The sequence below is a fragment of the Mastacembelus armatus genome, unplaced genomic scaffold (assembly GCF_900324485.2).
Source record: "Mastacembelus armatus unplaced genomic scaffold, fMasArm1.2, whole genome shotgun sequence".
Lineage (NCBI taxonomy): Eukaryota > Metazoa > Chordata > Actinopteri > Synbranchiformes > Mastacembelidae > Mastacembelus > Mastacembelus armatus.
Window position 1 is genome coordinate 220,278 of NW_022872861.1, and position 20,741 is coordinate 241,018.

The window sequence follows — 20,741 nt, forward strand, 5'->3', positions numbered from 1 at the left end:
ACATTGCAGCTGCTTCAACAGCAAATGGTTTTACAGTGAATCCGACCAGTTCAACCTGCTGCAGGAATGAGGGTGTGTCTGTGTGTGTGTGTGTGTGTGTGTGTGTGTGTGTGTTGTAAAACATGTCCGTTATCTACCAGCCAGGTTCACAAAGATAGTCTTGGTGGGCTTGAGGAAGGTGACTAACTTTCTCTTCAGTTAATGTTTCTCCATCCATCATCTAGACCCTAGGTCACTAACAGGCGGACCGCGGTCCGGGTGCGGACCCAAAAGCTGCCCCATACGGACCCGTACTTACAGCCAAAAGAGAAGGTTATGATTTAAAACCTAACGGGGCGCTTTTATTTCCAGCGGCTTTTGTAGACTTTACGGTAGTGGAAACGCACAGACCAATTGCATGCGAGTTGAGCCATCCCACGTGATACAACTCAGCCAATCAAGTCTGTGCATTCCAGGCGGTAAACATTACGACTCTACAGTGTAAACACCGCTAGAGGCAAGTTAGACATGAAAAGACAGTACAAAGAAAAAGAAAAAAGGCGATACATGTAGAAAACAAAGGGAGAGAAACAGGCGAGTGAGATGGAGAAAGGGAGAGAAAAATAAGGAACAAATGGCGCCCTCCAAAAAAAGAAAAGTGGACTGCGAAAATAGAGCATTTAATCCGGAATGGACAGACTCATTTCCGTTCATACTTTCCACTGGGAACACTAAACCAGTGTGTCTCATATGTTCACTTATTAAAAGTGCCAATGTGAAACGCCATTATGAGACACTACACAAAGATTATGAATTCATTTGATTTGACAGTCAGGTATTGATTACATGCAGATGTTGATAAAACTACTAGGCTACTTAAATATATATCACACTAACTAGTTAGACATTATGATCTTCCAGACCTTTTCTTCAAGAAATTTTCTCTAACTGGACCTCTTTAAATTTTAGTTGAATACCCTTGATCTAGACCCTCTTAGTCCTAACCAGGGTCCCAGGAATCTGCTGGAGCCTCTCCCAGCTCTCTTTGGGTGAAAGGCAGGTCACCAGTCCATCACAGGGCCACTAACCCAACCCCACACCCTCTAGTTAAGGTTTCTCTAATTATAAAAACATCTACTTTAGATAAAATAGCTCTCATGTGCAGATCAGATGCCTTTTAGTTTATGCCAGGGAGAGTTAGCCTGGCCCAAAACTTCAGCTAGATCTTTGTTAGATTCTAAATCAAGGTTTTAACCTTCTAAGATTTGCATGAAACTAATTAAATCAATTTACTTTGATCTTATTAGAACTTGGCTTTAATTTTATGTCAAGTTATGGTGAAGTCAGTCTGATTCATCTTTCCTTGATTTCTTTGTCAATTCAAGTTTAATTCAAAAGGATCCAAACAAAAATTAAAATCTAATTAAGTTTCATACCATAATTATAATTTTAGTGAATCAAGTCTATTTATTATTCTCCCCTTAGACTGGGACCTGACTCTTAGCTAATAATCCCAAGACTCTCAGCAAACCCATGGCAGATCACCACAGGCCTGGAAACTAACAAACTCCAGAACTATCAGAGATGCTAAATGATATTTACATAAAAGTTGGGCATAGCAGTTTTCTAAGTCCACTTTTTACCCAAGAAAACAGAAAGCACTGAACAAAAACTGAAGATCCTGGGGGTACTCTCAGGGCCAGCGACTAGCTTATGTGACTCACCCGATTGTCCTGTGACCTTCATGTAGTTTAGCTCTAGTAGGAGCCGATGAAGGAATATTATCAGTTTCAAATATCTATTCAACCATTTTCCACCATTAAATTTTTAGAGATTTTTACTCAGCTCTCAACTTACTATTCTAAAGCGTAAAGAATGCACGTCATTTTAATTCCACCTCCTTCAACACCCTCTCTATACGAGGTACAAACTCTGCCTCTATCAAAGAACCTTAGCACTATAGATCACAAGGGTCGTGACGTCCTCACCCTCTCTTTGTTATGAAGCCTACAACATCACAAACAAGGAAAGTCCAATACAATCAGAATAAACAAGGTAACAAAAATCAGAACCTCACAAAGAACATCACCATGGAACCATCAAAATGATCCAAAGGTAAAATAGTGGCAGGATAGTTTGGTAGCAACATAAAACAATGGTGGGCTTCAGTATAACAGTAAGGTAAAATAATACACAGCACATGAGTAATGATGTACCAGGATAGAAATGAGATAAAAACAAAAATACTTAAACTAAAAATGAGAACAAGGTAAAAGTAAAATATGGTTAAAATAAAATAGATCACATAAAAAAAACATTTTTTCCTTTAGCATTAAGAAAACACTAACAATAAATAAACTAAGCATGTGAATAAAACACACGTGAACAAAATTACAACAAAAAGTATCAACAATATAAAACAACCCATCACATTTGCATATTAATTAAATTGATTTAGGATTTCAGACAACTTTATTAAACACAAAAGGTAAAACTCACATTGACACAGTGACATTCACAAAAGAGTCCAGGAGTGTAGGACTGGGGTCAGGAAGCCCAGGTATCAAATAAACATTAACCGGTAAGATTAAGGGACAGGTAAGTAACCAGGCAATAATACTAGTAGTCCACAGAGAAGCTGACAAGAGCCTGTACCCAGGGCGTTACTGGTGGAACTAGGACTGCACAGTACCTTATTTTAGGTTGTATATGTGGTATAACCTCCACACTGGGTTATGTGAAACTACCAGGTTCAGAACCTGGTTTTCCTGGACAGTTGGAAGGGTTGGGCGAGGACTGATTCAGGGCTGGGAGCTCCGGGAAATGATGAGGAAGCATTAAACAACGAAGACACTGTGGAGCCACAGAGACTGCCAACACTGGAGAAACCACAGAAGCCAGCTGGACACAGGACCAGAAGAGGAACCTTAGCTGGCGGCGTACAGGAACAGAGGAGAGGAGACCATGAAATAATTCAGGAGCCATCTACGAAAGGGAGGCACAACAGAGGACATCAGGAAGGAGGAGGGAACCAAAGGAAAACACAAGAGACTGTGACCAAACACAGGGACCAGAAAGCTTACAGTCTGGGAACTAGGTGAAGTGGAGAGTTGGTATAAATACTGGATCTACCTGATGCCTAATCAGCATCACCTAGTGGCCTAAGGGGAACACACACACAGGAGGGAGAGAAACAAGGGGGAAGGGAAAACCCAGAGAACAAAAGCAGGCACAGGTGAAACCAATCAGAGTTATGAAACATAAAGTTACCTAGAGCTAACTACAGGTACACAGGAACTGGACACCAAAATAAAAGTCCCACAAACAGGAAGCCAGACCATTACAAATGGTCTTTAGAGAGGATGTGTTCTTCAGTAGAGAAAGAATCATGTAACAGAACCCTAAGCTTCTCACTTTGTAAAGCGTCTGGATGATTTTTTAGTGGATTTGAAAGTAAATGAATAAACTTAATATTAAGCTTTAAACTGTAAAATGTATCAAATGTGAAACAGTGAAAAAAAAAGGTGTGTTGCACTTGTTGATTTCTAACGTCTGATAGGTCTGAGCTGTATGAGGTCATGTTCAGAGGGAGGAGACTGGGAGCAGAATAAAACATCAAGCTGAAATAAAAGTGAAAATATTCACCCTCAGTCTTCAGCAGAAACACGACTTCAGAGATGAGGCGTCGGGGAAATAAGGCCGAGGACTACATTCCTCTTGGTAAGTGCATTTAGGATTTTATTTCAATGCAGCGTTTAGTTTTGAAAGACACAACGAACTTCAGCAGAACAAAACTTTGGATAAATGTTGAAAAAGCTCAAAGTCCACCTGATTTACTGATTTACCTTTGTCCTTGTTTTGTTGATTATTTCTATATTGTGACTTTATTTATACTTTTAAATTTTTAATCATAAACGTCCTCCGTTTAATTTCCTTAATGAAGGTTCATTTTGGAGATTTTCCATCTGGGGTGAAAAAAGGAATGTTGACGTGCGTCATGGGCTGTAACAGTGGTTACAGTTACATCTGAGGTTTATGTTTCAAAATCGCTGGCACAAACAAACAGGGAGGGGAGGAGGGGATGAGATGGGAGGGGAGGGCTGGAGAGGGGGGGTGAGAGGAGAGGGGAGGAGAGGGGAGGAGAGGGGGGGGGGGGAGAGTAGAGGGGAGGGGATGAGAGGAGAGGAGGGGGGTGAGACGGGGAGGTGAGAGGAGATGGGGCGGAGGAGAGGGGAGGGGAGGAGATGGGGCGGGGGAGGGGATGAGAGGAGAGGGGAGGGGATGAGTCGGCGGCGGGGGAGAGGGGAGGGGAGGGGATGAGAGGAGAAGGGAGGGGATGAGAGGAGAGGAGAGGAGAGGAGAGGAGAAGGGAGGGGATGAGAGGAGAGGAGAGGAGAGGAGAAGGGAGGGGATGAGTCGGCGGCGGGGGGGGGGGGCTCAGTCCATGATTGGAGGGATCTGGGGCCGGTCAGTGAGGACTGATGACCCCACATGCAGGCAGACTTGGACTGATCTGACAGTAGAATCTGCTGAGTTTTCAGATGTTGCATCGAGAAGTAAAATTACAGGGAAAATAACAGAGTCATGCTCTGACTCAGTCCATCTCCTGGTGATACTGTGTTTCCTGCTCTTTCTGACTCTGGGCCCAAGGAGGATTTGGTGGATCTCTGTCCCTACCCTGTGTGGAGCGATGTACTCCTCACCATCCAGATAACTGACATCAGCTTTATGCCGTTAGCTCGACTGCTTTGTGATTTAACTTAAAGAAGACAAATATCTAAGGGTGGGCCAACAGTACAGTCTGGTATATTTCTACCATCAGAGCTGCAGCAACAAACCACAAACAGCCATTCCCTGCAGAGTTGGAACCAACTGTACCAGACTGGGTCTTCCTCCTTGGCCCTGTGGTTAATACTTAAACACATAAGTTACAAAATTTGAAATATTATTTCATAATTTCTACATATATATATATTTTCTCCATTTTGTGAAATTGTTTCTTCAATTATAAACTCGAACCAAATGTGTGGACGTGTGAAGAACTTCAATAAGGCATGTTGAACAAAAATGTTGAGTTTTTTTTCTTTCTTATGCTTAAAGACTAATAAACACACAAATCCAGACTATGAATTTTATAATTCATACATGATTAATACTAAACTGAAACTAATATTCTGCCAACACCAGTGTTGGTGCATCACTCAACATTTTAACAGCAGTAAAAGCTTTTGACATCTTCTCACATCATTGACACTCAATCACTTACTCAGAGAAAAACAGCAGAAGTTTCTTTGCCTGTGGTCATTACAGCAGTGATACAGACACAAGAGGGCGAGCTGTGTCCTTCATTTGATTATAGGCCCCAAATATTCACTTACCTTTGGAAAATAAACCTGTAGCTTTGCAGAAGCTACTGTGTCAATATCCAGCAGCCTTTGCAGTTTAACTCCCTCATAAGGCATCAAGCTGCTGTTTTTAAGGTTTGACATGCAAAACATTATTTATGGAGAGATATTCTGAAAGAGATGCCTTAAAATGAGAGAGGTTTAGGACAGGGATTATATTTTATAATAATGTGTTTGACATTCTCCAACAGTGGAAGAGGAACAACAGCAACAGCTCAGGATTGTTCTTGTTGGGAAAACTGGAGTTGGGAAGAGCGCATCAGGAAACACCATCTTACAGAGAAAAGCTTTTGAATCTAAGTTGTCCCTTTCCTCAGTGACAGCAGAGTGTAAGAAGGAAACAGGAGAGTTTGAAGGTCAAACACTGGATGTTGTTGATACTCCAGGCCTGTTTGACACCAGACAAACTCACGAGAAGGTGAGGAGAGAGCTCGCTAGATCCATCTCTTTTGCTGCTCCTGGTCCTCATGTGATCCTGGTTGTGATAGCACCAAACAGATTCACCAGAGAAGAACAAGAAACAGTGAAACTTATTCAGGAGATGTTTGGAGAACAGGCAGCACGTTACACCATGGTCATGTTTACTCAAGGTGATGTTCTGAAAGAGGACAAGGTCTCCATTGATGAACTAACTGGTGGAAACTCAGCTCTTTGTGAGTTCGTCAGACAGTGTCAGGGAGGACATCATGTTTTTAACAACAAAGACCAGGATCCATCTCAAGTCAGAGAGCTGCTGAAGAAGATCAACTCTATGGTTCAGAGAAATGGAGGAAGTTACTACACCAATGAAATGTTCGAAGAAGTTGAGAGAGCCATAAGAGAAGCAATGGAACGTCTTCAGAGAGAAAATCCAAATCTGGAGCTAAAAGAAGCAAGAAGACAGGCGGAAGAAATGAATTCATTCATTCAAGCTGTTACACTGGGCGCTGTGGCAGGAGGAGCTCTTGGAGCAGTTGGTGGAGCAGTTGGTGGAGCAGTTGGTGGAGGAAAGGCAGGAGCAGCAGTTGGAACAGTGGCAGGTCCAGTGGGAGCTGCAGTTGGAGCTGCAGTGGGAGCTGCAGTTGGAGCTGCAGGTGGAGCTGCAGGTGGAGCTGTAGGTGGAGCTTTAGTTGGAGCTTCAGTTGCTGTAACTGTGTTAGTGAAAAAGAAAGCATGTGTCATCCAGTGATGCTGAACATGAAGGTCATGAAATCAGGAATAAAATGCAGCTCCAGGGAAAATAATCCTGGTAACACTCTGTCATTTTATTTGGTCACACTCACTTTGTTGTTCCTGCTTGTTCGCAGGACGGATCATCTTTAGAGCAGCTTGTTTTCTGTTCACTTAGAGACCAGCAGCAGCTTCATGTCACTAATGATTATTGATTATTGATCATGTGATGAATGTTGAAGTGTTGAGAACAGTTTCTAAGGCAGAACCACAGTGACAGTTTGCTTCATGTATCCAGGCCATTGATCTGATTCACCATGTCAATAAACAGAAACATGATCAATGAGAATCTGTGTCAGGATCTTTGTTGTACAGGTGTTTTCAATAATGTTTGTTTTTGCTGTAGAGTGTCTGTGTTCGTGGCAGATTCATGCCTCCTCTGTGTTGGTACCATGACCCCTGGTTGCCTGAGCCTTCTCTCAGAGTCCCAGTCCTAATGGCCAGTGTTGTTTCAGGTTCTGAGCTGAGACTGGTCCTGGTGGGTCAGGAGAGAGTGGGGAAGAGCTCAGCAGGAAACACCATCCTGGGGAAGAAGCTGTTTGACAGTGAGTTCAGTAGCAGGCCTGTGACACTGAGCAGTGTGCAGAGAAAGGATGATGTCCTGGGTCGCAGAGTGTCTGTGATCGACACCCCTGGACTCTTCAGTTCTCAGCTCTCTGAGGAGAAGGTGAAGGCAGAGCTGGTAAAAGCCGTAGAGCTGAGCTCTCCAGGTCCTCAGGTCTTCCTCCACACTGTCCAGCTTGGAAGATTCACCGAACAGGAACAGAAAGGACTGAAGACTCTGCAGGAGATGCTGAGTCCTGATGTCTGTAAACACACTATGGTTCTGTTCACCTACGGAGACCGGCTGGAAGACAGTGATGTAGATCAGTTCGTCAGGGAGGATCAGAACCTGCAGGAGCTGCTGAGGAAAAGTAGTGGCCTGTACCATGTGTTCAACAACAGGGAGATGGGAAACAGAGGCCAGGTCAGAGAGCTGTTTGACAAAATCGATTTAATCACAGAGGGAGGAAACAGGTTCTACCAGAGAACATGTTCCCCATCACGGTGGTCCGTCTGGAATTTCATAGTTTTTAGGGTGATCAGGCAGAGCTACAGCTGGTTATTCAGCACCATCAGCTGGATCTTCAGATGCTTGGAGGAACATATAGAGTGAGATAATGTTCTAACTCGAACACAGGGCACAGTCTGGGTAAAAAGTGGAAAAGTCCCTGAGAGTGTCCAAGTTATTGATCAGATGGTTAAATCCGCCCTGATGTGAACTGAGACTTCGTCAGCTGACCTCTGACCTTCATAAAATATGTTGTAATTATGTTCTTGGTTGAAATAAAATCATCTGACAGCATCATCAGACTGGTCACCATTTTGAATTTTTAATAGCGTGAATTCAAATGTGTGGTTCTCCACGTCTTCTACAGGTCTGGACTTGGTCACCAGATGCGGAACTGAACCTGCAGCAGGTTTGAACAGTTTCAGTTTTATTCTGACAAACGTCCTTAAACAAATGTGAACATTTCCAGACAGCTCCGATGTTTTCACCAGATCTTTGAAAACATAAAACATTCGGATGTTTCTGGTTTTTATTTCACACGTCAACAATGCAGGAGGAATATGGAAGCAAAGCAATGACATAATGATTTGAGTAATATCACAACTGAATTTTAAAATCTTCCTTCTGTGTAAAATAAATCTGTGTTTTCAAAACTGAAAAACTTCTTTTGTCTAGATCACAACATTTCAGAGTAAATAGAACATATTTAATTATAGATGCTCACCCTCACATGGTTAAGTCATACTGATAGAGGTGGTTACATGTAGTATTAGTATTTATTACAGCACTAGTACATAGTATATAGAATAGGACTACACTGGGAGCACTTATTTCTAGGCCCCATAATTTCAAAATTTCTGCAGTACTTTTATCTACACAGAAATCTAAAACTCATAAACAGCGACAGGCTGCTGCATCTGAAACATGAACTCGTCTTGTATTTACACTGAAAACTCCACACACTGTAACAATAACAAACAAATAGACTCTACATGTAAACAAACATGTTGGTTTCCAGGTGTGTGTTCCAGACAGCAGCAGCTTCCCCAAAGTCTGAACTGAATCCAGAACAGTCAGTCCAACCAACTCTGAGCTGATTAACTCTGAGTTAACCTCATGCACAACGACCATAAAAAGCCATCATCATTAGAGCTCAGGTACAACCATTCAACATGGTAACGGGAAAAACTGGTCTACGTTCTTCACTCAGGTGGGATCAGACATTCTTGTGTTCTTATGCAGAACAGGAACAGATTTTTCTAAAGAAAAGCAACAGCTGCAGCAGCAAATCACAGAACTGGTGTGGGAGAAAACAGCTACTGGAGTCAATGAGTGAGTTTGAAGAACAGTCACATCATACATCTCTCGCCCTCTCTCTCTCTCACTATGAGTCTGTGTCCCTCGCCCTCTCTCTCACCATGAGTCTGTATCTCTCGCCCTCTCTCTCTCTCACTATGAGTCTGCGTCTCTCGCCCTCTCTCTCTCTCACCATGAGTCTGTATCTCTCGCCCTCTCTCTCTCTCACTATGAGTCTATGTCTCTCGCCCTCTCTCGCCTCCTTGCACAAAGGCGGAGGTAGCGGTCCTGCTGCTGGGTTGTTGCCCTCCTACGGCCTCCTCCACGTCTCCTGATGTACTGGCCTGTCTCCTGGTAGCTCCTCCATGCTCTGGACACTACGCTGACAGACACAGCAAACATTCTTGCCACAGCTCGCATTGATGTGCCATAGGGAAACCTCATAGGGAACTAATATATCTTGGATATATTTTGGTCCACAATCATTTAGTGCTTTATAAACTAGCAATAAAATTTTAAAATCTATCCTTTGACTAACGGGAAGCCAGTGTAGTTATCTAAGAACTGGTGTGATATGGTCCATGGTCTTGGTGTTTGTAAGGACTCTGGCAGCAGCATTCTGGATTAGCTGCAGCTGCCTGATTGACTTTTTGTTAAGACCTGTGAACAAGCCATTACAATAATCTAGTAATCAAGTTTTTCTGCATCTTGTGTAGAAAGAAAACCTTTTATTCTAGCAATGTTTTTCAGGTGGTAATAGGAAGATTTAGTGATGGATTTTATGTGGTTGTTAAAATTCAGGTCTGAGTCAATGATTACACCAAGGTTTCTGGCTTGATTTGTAGCTTTTAATGACATGGAGTCAAGGTGAGCAATGACCTTTGACCTTTCATTTTTGGGGCCAAAAACAATCACTTCTGTCTTGTCTGTATTGAGCTGGAGAAAATTTTGGCACATCCATTCTTCGACTTGATTAATACACTCATATAATGAAATTAGAGGACTATAATCATGAGATGATACTGATATATAAAGTTGGGTGTCATCTGCATAGGTATGGTAGTCAATGCTGTAGTATTCCATAATCTGAGCAAGGGCCAGCATGTAGATATTGAATAAGAGAGGACCAAGAATAGACCCCTGAGGAACCCCACATTTCATTTTTGTTCGCTCAGACTCATAGTTACCAAGTGAGACAAAATAGTCTGTATCTTGTAAGTAAGATTTTAGCCAATTTAACACTGAGCCAGTAACTCCCACCCAAGCTTCCAGTCTATGAAGCAGCACATCATGATCAACTGTGTCAAATGCAGCACTGAGATCCAGTAGTACTAAAACAGAGGTTTTGGATTCATCATTATTTAAATGTAAATCATTTAAAATTAAAAAAAGTGCAGTCTCAGTGCTGTGGTGTGTGCGAAATCCAGACTGAAGTGCATTAAAAAGATTGTTTTGCACCATAAATCTGTGAATTTGTTGAGAAATTTGTTTTTCAATTATTTTTCCCAAAAATGGAAGATTTGATATTGGCCTGTAGTTACTTACGGCTGAAGCATCTAGATTAGGCTTTTTAAGAAGAGGTTTTATAACAGCAGTTTTTAAGGCCTGGGGAAACTGCCCTGACTGAAGAGAACTATTGACAATCTGCAATACATCTGGAGCTAAGCTGTTAAAAACATTTAAAAAAAAATTTGTTGGTAAAATATCAAGGCAGCATGATGTAGATTTTAATTGTAGAAGCGTTTCTGTCAGAGCTCTGTGATCAAGGAGATCAAAATGTTCTAGATTCACTGGAGAACAAGGAGGCACAGGTGATATTGTCATGTTCCTAGGACTGCAGCTAGATATAGTTTGTCTTATCTGTAATATTTTGTCTGTGAAAAAGGCTGCAAAATCATTGCATGACTTTTTGGACAGCAGTTCAGAAGGAAGAGAGGGTGCTGGGTTTGTGAGTGTCTACAACAGAAAACAATGCGCGGGCATTATTGCTGTTTCTATTGATAACCTCTGAGAAAAACACTGTTGCTTTTCTCCAAGGTGACTTTGACTTTTTTCTTGCTGACAATACCTTGGTCCTAATTGGGGCAATGGAATCAATAACAGTCATAACTTTGGAACTGAAACTTCTTACAAGATCATCAACAGGGGCTGATGGCATGGTTGGTGACGATGTAAAAGCCTGAATGAATAATGCACAGCTCTTCTCGTTGATGTTCCGCTTTTTGACTACCTCTGTTTCGCCTGTGTACAGAACAGCAGGGGTGGTTGTTTTAAAAAAAAAACACAGTAATGATCAGAAAGAGCAACATCGGTCACCACCACCTCAGAAATATTAAGACCTTTAGAGATTATTAGATCCAGTGTGTGTCCCTTGATGTGTGTTGGATCTGTTACATGCTGAGAAAGCCCAAAGTTGTCCAGGATGTTCAAGAGTTCATTTGCACTTGCATCATTGAGATTATCAACATGAATGTTAAAGTCACCCACTAAAACAATACAATCAAAATCAATGCATACAATAGATAGTAATTTAGCAAACTCATCAAAAAAATGTGCATTGCACTTTGGGGGTCTATAAATAGTTACAAATATTGCTCGACAGGAGGATTTGGTATGAAGAGCAACATATTGTGTGTGGCCTCCTCATCTTTGCTCTGACTTCTCTCCATGTTAGAGCATTCGGGGGGGAGTGTTGGCTTTGGATGTTTTGATGTTTCCTCATTTTGTTTAGATTCCCGTATCTTGTCCTTGGCAAGATACGGGCATAATGTAACAAGGCAAGTCCACATGGTACTAACCACATCCAGAGAAAACACACCCTGACCCAATATCCACAGTTCAGCACAGTCTATTGTACAAGGAAAAAAAAAACAACAAAAAAAATGTGGTTCAGGGTTAAAAGTTTTGTTCCACACGCTCATTTCAGAAACATTCGTGAACATAATTTACAGCACAACAGGTCCAGTTTGAAAAGCTTCAGTGGCAGATGGCGATGAAATTAGGTGGTACAGGGCTGGTGTGGTAGAAATTTCTTTAAGTTTGAGAGTTGCTAATTCTCAGAAAACAACCACAAGTGTGATGAATCATCTCAGTTTAATCACGGGCCCGGAGAGGACGTCCTTGCAGAAAGTCCTCTCCCGTCTGGGTTACAAGAGTAGTTTATATACCATACGTCAAACTAATCCTGAACAGACCCCCACATGTTTGTTCAGGTACTATCTTCAGTCTTCTTACCATCAAAGAAACAAATTGTTGGCAGTTATTTACAACGTTCTACCCTAAAACAATAAAACAGATAGAACCACATACCATGAAAGGGTCAAGCAAGCATTCAACCCCCACATTGGTTTAAGTCAGTGACCATTTGCTCTGTCGTAAAATCCCACACTGGTGCGAAAGGTCCATGGTGGATGGCAGCCTGACCAGAGGCATCTTCAGGGAGGTGGTGTTGGAAGGGCTATTTGGGCTTTGGAAGTGGGAGGGAATGGGAGTCATTCTTCTGGGATCGGGACAGGAGAGGTTTGAAAGTTCACCATGGGATTGGCTCTTGACCATGTGCTCACTGCCAGCCAAATCCAGACACAAGGTGGCTACATAAAACACAGTTTTATGTTAAATACAAACATTTACATTGATATCACGTGAGCAGCTAAGCTCTTTGCTGCCCTACCTGATCCTCAGCAGACACCTTCTTGTAGGTGAGGTTGGTGATGGTCACCTCGTTGTTGGTCGTCTTTCTTATCTCAAGATTTTTGCCAGACTTCCCAGTGTGCAGCAGCAGCAGCAGATCTCGCAGGGTCTCATTATAGACTTCGACAAAGCTCGCTGTAAAAGTAAACAGATTTAAAAGAGAAATTGTTTAATAAAAATGTAGTTTCCTTCATGTCTGCTCCACAGACCAACTGTACTACCAATTCCTTCCTTGTTTGCTCACATCCAAGACAGTTCACACTAACCTCCCAGACTTGAGCTGCCAGTTTGTCTGCAGCTTTGAAGATCTGCTGTACAGCTCTGGGAATGACACCTCTTCTTGTCTCAACCTCATCCCCCTGCATAGTGTAGGTCTTCCCACTACCTGTCTGGCCGTAGGCAAAGCAACACACATTGTACCCATCCAGCGCAGACTGGACCAATGCAGAGATCTCTTCAAAAAAAAATACATTCACTGCTTTGGCTGCAATCTAAGCAGCGGTTTATGATTCACTCATATACTGTAAATTGTGCATATTGTTTACCTCCTGCTGCGAAGCCTGAGGGCCAAACACACGATCAAAACAGAAGGTGTAATTGTTCTGAACATCTGTCATTTTGCCTGTGTGAGACTAAAACAAAGGGCTGAATTTAGTCCTTTACTTTGTGATATGCTAAAGCAAAAACAAGATGTTTTTAATTGTCCCCTCTCACATATACAAGTGAGATTCTTCTACTCTCTCCTGCAAAATGAGTGTCCTCAAGTACAAACGTGCTTCTGTGAGATCTGATTCACTGACATGAGCCTCACCTCCTCTGTTTTAGCCAGGGTTATTGAATTATCACTCCCTGAGAGCTGGATGTGATGGCTAAGAACCCCAGCCACCAGGGGGCGCACTCTGCAAAACACTCTGTTGCCATGCAGAAATACACAACTCAGCATCAGAGAAAACCAGTAACATTTGGCTTTTGTTTTCAATTGTTAACACAGTATAAAAATATATATATATATCAAACTCTTCCAAATATAGCTTGAAATAAGAGTTTGATCATGCTGTCACTAGTCTGTGTTGAGCTACAAATGGTCACGTACTTCGAGCTACTGGATGGTGTTGTGGAGTCGCCTATGCTCCATCTCCCCAGCATGAAGCTCATCTCCCTGTGCTAAAACCTCGATCTGTAAGTGGTAGTAAGTGGTTCCTTCTTGTTTTTTTTTACCCACCCACAGCCACAATAAACAGCATTAGCTGCTGTCCTGCAGTAGATTTATACCTTGAGAGTTTGTAGCTCCAACTCTTGGGAGTCTCTAAGAGCCTCTATGGCCTTGTACTTGGACTCCAAGATTGCACACTCACTGGACATCTTGTCCAGCTTCTCTTTGAGCCCCAAGAGAGCCTCCAGCTCTTTCTGATATTCACTAAAAATCAGTAAAGACATTTAGTGGACAAGGCATAGATAAAATCAGTAACAACAAACAGTGAAATGTCTGAATTCATTTTCCAAAATGGTTCTTGCACCTGATTTGGCTCCTCTGTCTCTCAAGCTCTGCGTTCATTTTAGCCACTGAGTGTTGCAGAATTGTATTTTCCTCCCTTAATGCCTTCAACTTGACCTTGTGGTCATTTATCTCTCGCTCCTTTTGCCTGACCAGGCCTCTCAAGACCCCCAGGTTCTGACGGGCCCCAGATCCACCTGTGCACAACAGCACTGTCAGCAGGTGAGACAGTTAGGTTTACTAGACATTTCATTTAGCTGCTTCAGTTTTCTATTGCTCATGCTGTCACTACCATGGCAAATCAGAATACCTGCTGTAATAAAAGTCTATTTAAGACCATGGATTTAGAGAACCTCTCAATCCACAGGATGAAATGTTGCTGTAAAACAAACTTACTCACCTGCTTTTGCACCACTGGACGCCGCACATTGTGTCCTGTTGCCTCCCTTTGCAGGGGTTGAAAGCACAGACGGACCTGGGGAGGGGGGGGTGTACATAGAGCATTAAGATCCACCAGAATAACATCCTGCGCTTATGAGGGTCCTAAAGAGCTTTCACATTACAGTACAGAACTCAAAGTAATGTCCACATTATACAGTATTTTAATGCAGGGGTGTCAAACTCATTTTCACCGAGGGCCACATCAGCATAATGGCTGTCCTCAAAGGGCCAGATGTAACTTATAAATGTAACTAAATGTAACCAACTGCGACAGACTGGTGACCTGTCCAGGGTGTACCCCTGCCTTCCACCCGAGAGAGAGCTGGGATAGGCTCCAGCAGATCCCCGTGACCCTGAACCAGGAAAAGCGGGTATAGAAGATGGATGGATGGATGGATGGAACCAAATGTAATGTAAAATAAATGTAACTACTCCTTAATGTTAAATAACTCTGAATTTTACTTATTCAAGTTACAAGCATAACAGTTGCACAGAAAAAATATGTTTTTCAAATTAAAAGGATTTATGTTATAACAGAGGAACGACTGTTATAACATAAATCCTTTTAATTTGTCAGGTTATGAAACCCAGGTAACTCCATCAATCAAGGATCAAACTATCCAAGTGAATAAAGAAAAATAAAATCAAACATAAGTTGTGACATTAACTTTGTTCAAACGTCCAACAGCTCGTCAGTGACAGAGAGATCCGACTTCACGCCTCTAATAAAAATTGGTAACTGCGCTGTATCCGTGTTTTCTGTGCTTTCATCAACAGCTAATGAAAAAGCTGTGTTGCCAGGTTTTCTGCTAGTTCCGTAACTCGGTCCGCGATGGTGTTTCTGGATAAACTGACATTTTTAAAAGTCTGTATCTGGTCGGGACACACCTGCTCACAGACCTTCAGCATGCACTGCTTCAAAAACGCTCCCTCTGAAAAAGACTTGGAAGCGTGGGCGATTTGTTCAGCCACAATAAAGCTAGCTTTCACTGCCGCATTGTTTTTGGCTGTGGATTTCGTGAACACACTCTGCTGCGACCGCAGTTTGCCTTTTAATTCTTGGACAAGTTGTTGCTTTTCTCGAAGGCTAGCTTTGGCGTACTTAGCTCCGTGTTTGGTGTCAAAATGCCGGTGCACCGGCGTAGATTATACTCTTTGACAACCGACACCGCCTAGTAACACAAAAGACATACCGGTCTTTCTCCTTAAAGCACAAACAAGTATTCGCCTTCCCATCTTTCTTGAAACGGTCTTCTATCTCCATCAACTTTTCTCTTTCCGGACATTTTGGGGTCATTATTTAACTCTCAATTCCACTTGTTGGCATTGACGTGGAAACGCACGCTTTTGACCTATTTTTTTTTAGACACTCAGACCTTTTATGCTCTCGCGGGCCACATTAAATGACGTGACGGGCCACATTTGGCCCGCGGGCCTGAGTTTGACACCCCTGTTTTAATGGAAGAAAATACAAAAACTGAAATTGGAGGTAAATAACATGCAGCTTAGGCCCTTTCCTGTATTCAGCAGACAGGTCACCTTACCTCTGGAAGGACCAGCAGCCACCGTGGCAGCTCCTGCACCTTCGCCTGATTTAGCTGTGAGACAATAACAATATATGTTTGACCACAGAAGACAAAGTAATAGGGCAGAGGAAACTTAGAATGAAAAACAGGCAAGACTAGAAAACAAGCTGCAGATTGTCTCTTCAGTAAAAAGAAAAAAACAAACTCTACCATCAGAATCCGTAGAACGTCGTTCTATGGGACGAACAGGCTGCTGCATGCGGATAAGGTTGAGATTCTCACCAGGGTCCTAGAGCCCTCAGAGACGCCCGGAATGATTTGAGTGTAGTACAAGAAATCCGTTAACACGGGGGTTGGCAACCTGTATGCGGCTCTTTCGCACATCCACTGTGGCTCCCTGCGTATAAAATATCCTTATGTTGTTTTTTATGCGCAGTGGGCAATCTTTCTGTTATTTTGGAGTTCAAGCTGAAAACAAGTTTTAATATTTCGTCAAATAAAATATGCGTCATTGATCACGTGACGTCAACTGCGCCCCGCCTTTCTCTGCAGGTTGATAAAGACTTTTGGATTTATGCTAATAATGCATGAATCCAAAAAGAGAAAACTCTCGGAGGAAAATAGGGAATTTAATTCTGCATGGACAGATTTATTTGCTTTCACTGCCAGTGATGCTGGCTTACCTACGTGCTTGATATGTGGTGAGAAATTAGCACAAAACAAAAATGTGACGTTGAAAGACACAGGATAAGCTGAGAAGTACCAGCTGGAGAGGAGTGAGAAAGAGCAATTACTGTGTGTCAGTTTATTTTTTTCCACTTCATAAGAGTTTGGTGTTTTTCTTTGTTATAAAAATATCAATAACATGTCAACAGTTTTGATTGCAGTTCTATGGTTTCATAAATGCAGCACAGGTAGTTTTTTGTACAGTATAAAGTCTAACTATATATAAAACTTTATAAGCTTGTATTGTATCTTCACTTTAAGGGTCAAATATGTTTTGAAGCTCCGGGTGAATTTTATTTAGGGGGACAGGGGACAAAATGGCTCTTTTGACAGTAAAGGTTGCAGAACCCAGGTCTAACAGGATGAAGTAGCCTATGGGTTTACCGGGAAAATACACTTTTCAAGGCAAAACAGCAAAGGTAAGACAAATTTTACAGGTACAGTTTGGCGAAGCAATTTCTGCTGCTGTTTTGTTTTGGCTTCTATCTCACGGATGCTTTGTTGGACCGTGTGTGGCAGCGTTATGTGTGTGTGTTTGTGTGGATGTGTGTGTGTCTGGAGTGAGTGAGTGTGGCTGGTTAATTACTTGCACACCTGTGGGCAGAGGAGGAGGAAGTTAGATAGGGAAGACACAGGTGGTTGGGGTCGGGAGAAAAATGAGGATAGGAGGAAGCCACACAGGTTTTCAAACTTGAGGTGCTTGACGTGTAGTCTTAATATTTTAATCTTGCCAAGTCAGTACACTGCATTTGTGTTGCTTTTGCTATTTTTAGTCTTGTAGCCCAAGTTCTGCTGTTTAATTTGATGTGGAACATCGCTATATTCTTTTGTATTAGTGCATTGTTTCACGTTGACTTTATATTTCTATGTTTTTATTGAAGGCGTATAAAAATCATAATCGATACCTGACTCTTCCACCTCCGTGCGGAGGCCTCTTCGGTCCTCGGTCCAGACGACAGCTACCAATTTCTTTAGCTTTAAATCGTCTTTTCCAGTGAGTCGATAATGTCGACCACGTGTGAATTTATTGGCTGTTGTTGCCCAAAACCATGTTTTAGAAGAATGTCAACAATATTGGCTTTGTCTCCCGCCTCTGTCCACCTGTCTGGGCACCTGCCGCGTTGGCCTTTCTTTGTTCTTGTCATGATCCGTTTGTAACCACTTCACCACAAACGTGGTGTTGTATTGTTGTAGTGGGGAACATGTGACCTCTGAACAACAGAAAAAGATGTAGCTCCTGCCACTGCGCTAAGAGGCACAATAACATTAATGCTAAATCAACAGATCAGAATTGGCCAATTAAGAAGAACCTGGATATTCTAAATCCATTGAATCCATGTTTCTGATGCTGCAAAATCAAAGGGATTATACTCACACTTGTATTTGTCATCCCTGCCCACATTCACTCCCTCAATAGCCAATTGAAAAATCGAATGGGAGCGAGAAGACTGGTCGTTCTGGGCTGTGGAGCGATTTTGACTGGCCAAAGCCATCAGACCAAGAACCTGCCAGGGAGAGAAGATCACTGTTACACTTCAAAATGGTGCATGCATAAGTTTTATGTTAAATACAAACATTTACATTGATGTCATGTGAGCAGCTAAGCTCTTTGCTGCCCTACCTGATCCTCAGCAGACACCTTCTTGTAGGTGAGGTTGGTGATGGTCACCTCGTTGTTGGTCGTCTTTATTAGTTCAAGATTTTTGCCAGACTTCCCAGTGTGCAGCAGCAGCAGCAGATCTCGCAGGGTCTCAAAAATGTAGTTTCCTTCATGTCTGCTCCACAGACATACTGTACTACCAATTCCTTCCTTGTGTATGCTCACATCCAAGACACTTCACACTAGCCTCCCAGCCTTGCGCTGCCAGTTTGTCTGCAGCTTTGAAGATCTGCTGTACAGCTCTGGGAATGACACCTCTCCTTGTCTCAACCTCATCCCCCTGCATAGTGTAGGTCTTCCCACTACCTGTCTGGCCGTAGGCAAAGCAACACACACATCAAAACTGAAGGTGTAATTCTTCTGAACATCTGTCATTTTGCCTGTGTGAGACTAAAACAAAGGGCTGAATTTAGTCCTTTACTTTGTGATATGCTAAAGCAAAAACAAGATGTTTTTAATTGTCCCCTCTCACATATACAAGTGAGATTCTTCTACTGTCTCCTGCAAAATGAGTGTCCTCAAGTACAAACATGCTTCTGTGAGATCTGATTCACTGACATGAGCCTCACCTCCTCTGTTTTAGCCAGGGTTATTGAATTATCACTCCCTGAGAGCTGGATGTGTTGGCTAAGACCCCCAGCCACCAGGGGGCGCACTCTGCAAAACACTGATGTTGCCCTGCAAAAATACACAACTCAGCATCAGAGAAAACCAGTAACATTTGGTTTTTGTTTTCAATTGTTAACACAGTATTAAAAAAGTATCAAACTCTTCCAAATATAGCTTGAAATAAGAGTTTGATCATGCTGTCACTAGTCTGTGTTGAGCTACAAATGGTCACGTACTTTGAGCTCCTGGATGGTGTTGTGGAGTCACCTACCCTCCATCTCCCCAGCATGAAGCTCATCTCCCTGGGCTAAAACCTCGATCTGGAGAGGACAGAAAAAACAACTAAAAATCTTGTCTGTCCCAAGTAGTAAGTGTGGTTCCTTCTTGTTTTTTTTTTTTTACCCACCCACAGCCACAATAAACAGCATTAGCTGCTGTCCTGCAGTAGATTTATACCTTGAGAGTTTGTAGCTCTGACTCTTGGGAGTCTCTAAGAGCCTCTATGGCCTTGTACTTGGACTCCAAGATTGCACACTCACTGGACATCTTGTCCAGCTTCTCTTTGAGCCCCAAGAGAGCCTCCAGCTCTTTCTGATATTCACTAAAAATCAGTAAAGACATTTAGTGGACAAGGCATAGATAAAATCAGTAACAACAAAGTGAAATGTTTGAATTCATTTTCCAAAATGGTTCTTGCACCTGATTTGGCTCCTTTGTCTCTCAAGCTCTGCGTTCATTTTAGCCACTGAGTGTTGCAGAATTTTATTTTCCTCACTTAATGCCTTCAGCTTGACCTTGTCATTTATCTCTCGCTCCTTTTGCCTGACCTTGCCTCTCAAGACCCCCAGGTTCTGACGGGCCCCAGATCCACCTGTGCACAACAGCACTGTCAGCAGGTGAGACAGTTAGGTTTACTAGACATTTCATTTAGCTGCTTCAGTTTTCTATTGCTCATGCTGTCACTACCATGGCAAATCAGAATACCTGCTGTAATAAAAGTCTATTTAAGACCATGGATTTAGAGAACCTCTCAATCCACAGGATGAAATGTTGCTGTAAAACAAACTTACTCACCTGCTTTTTGCATTAAGGAGGATGCTCACATGACTGAGATCATTGCTGATTATATGGCAAAAATGTTGAATAATAAAAATATATCTGTGATTAATGCACAACAGGAGGGTCCTGAACCTGAACCTGACTCTAGAGTGAATCCAGGAGACTGGGTCTTTGTAAAAATGATCAAGAGGAAGTATTGGTTTTCTCTGTGCTGGGAAGGACCTTACCAAGTACTGCAGTCTATACTCATGGTTGTGAGAATTGTTGAAAGACCTTCCTGAATTCATTTAACACACTGTAAAGAGGTAAAAGTACTGTCTGAGTAATTCTGTCAAACCAGCAGGGACTCACTCTAAACTCCAACTAACCTGTGGTGAAGTCTGGCTACAAAGGGGGGTGGGACCAATAGGGACCACTCGTCTCAAACCAGTGAAGAAACCAACCACACCCAGGGGAATTAGGTGAGTGAGGAGTAGAGTGACCTGGGGAGAAGACTGCTCAGAAGTACAGTTTGCCATGGAGGGTCCAATATATCGACCCTGGCACCCCTTTAGACTATTTTGTGGGGTGACACTGACAATAAACATATTGACTG

General features: G+C 42.4%; 1 protein-coding gene and 2 pseudogenes across 1 annotated transcript in view; 1 reads left to right on the plus strand and 2 right to left on the minus strand.

Annotated features, from left to right (window-relative positions):
* Window positions 1-7,946, plus strand: part of LOC113132310 (GTPase IMAP family member 8-like) — a 34,225-nt gene extending 26,279 nt beyond the window's left edge. The window contains exons 4-5 of the mRNA XM_026310293.1: window positions 5,599-6,477; window positions 6,940-7,946. Coding sequence (XP_026166078.1) covers window positions 5,599-6,477; window positions 6,940-7,749 — 1,689 coding nt within the window. The 3' untranslated portion in view covers window positions 7,750-7,946. The remainder of the gene's footprint in view (window positions 1-5,598; window positions 6,478-6,939) is intronic.
* Window positions 7,947-9,176: 1,230 nt separating this feature from the next.
* Window positions 9,177-14,622, minus strand: LOC113132311 (carboxy-terminal kinesin 2-like; annotated as a pseudogene).
* A 996-nt stretch (window positions 14,623-15,618) lies between these two features.
* On the minus strand, window positions 15,619-20,174 carry LOC113132312 (carboxy-terminal kinesin 2-like; annotated as a pseudogene).
* Window positions 20,175-20,741: the final 567 nt, after the last annotated feature.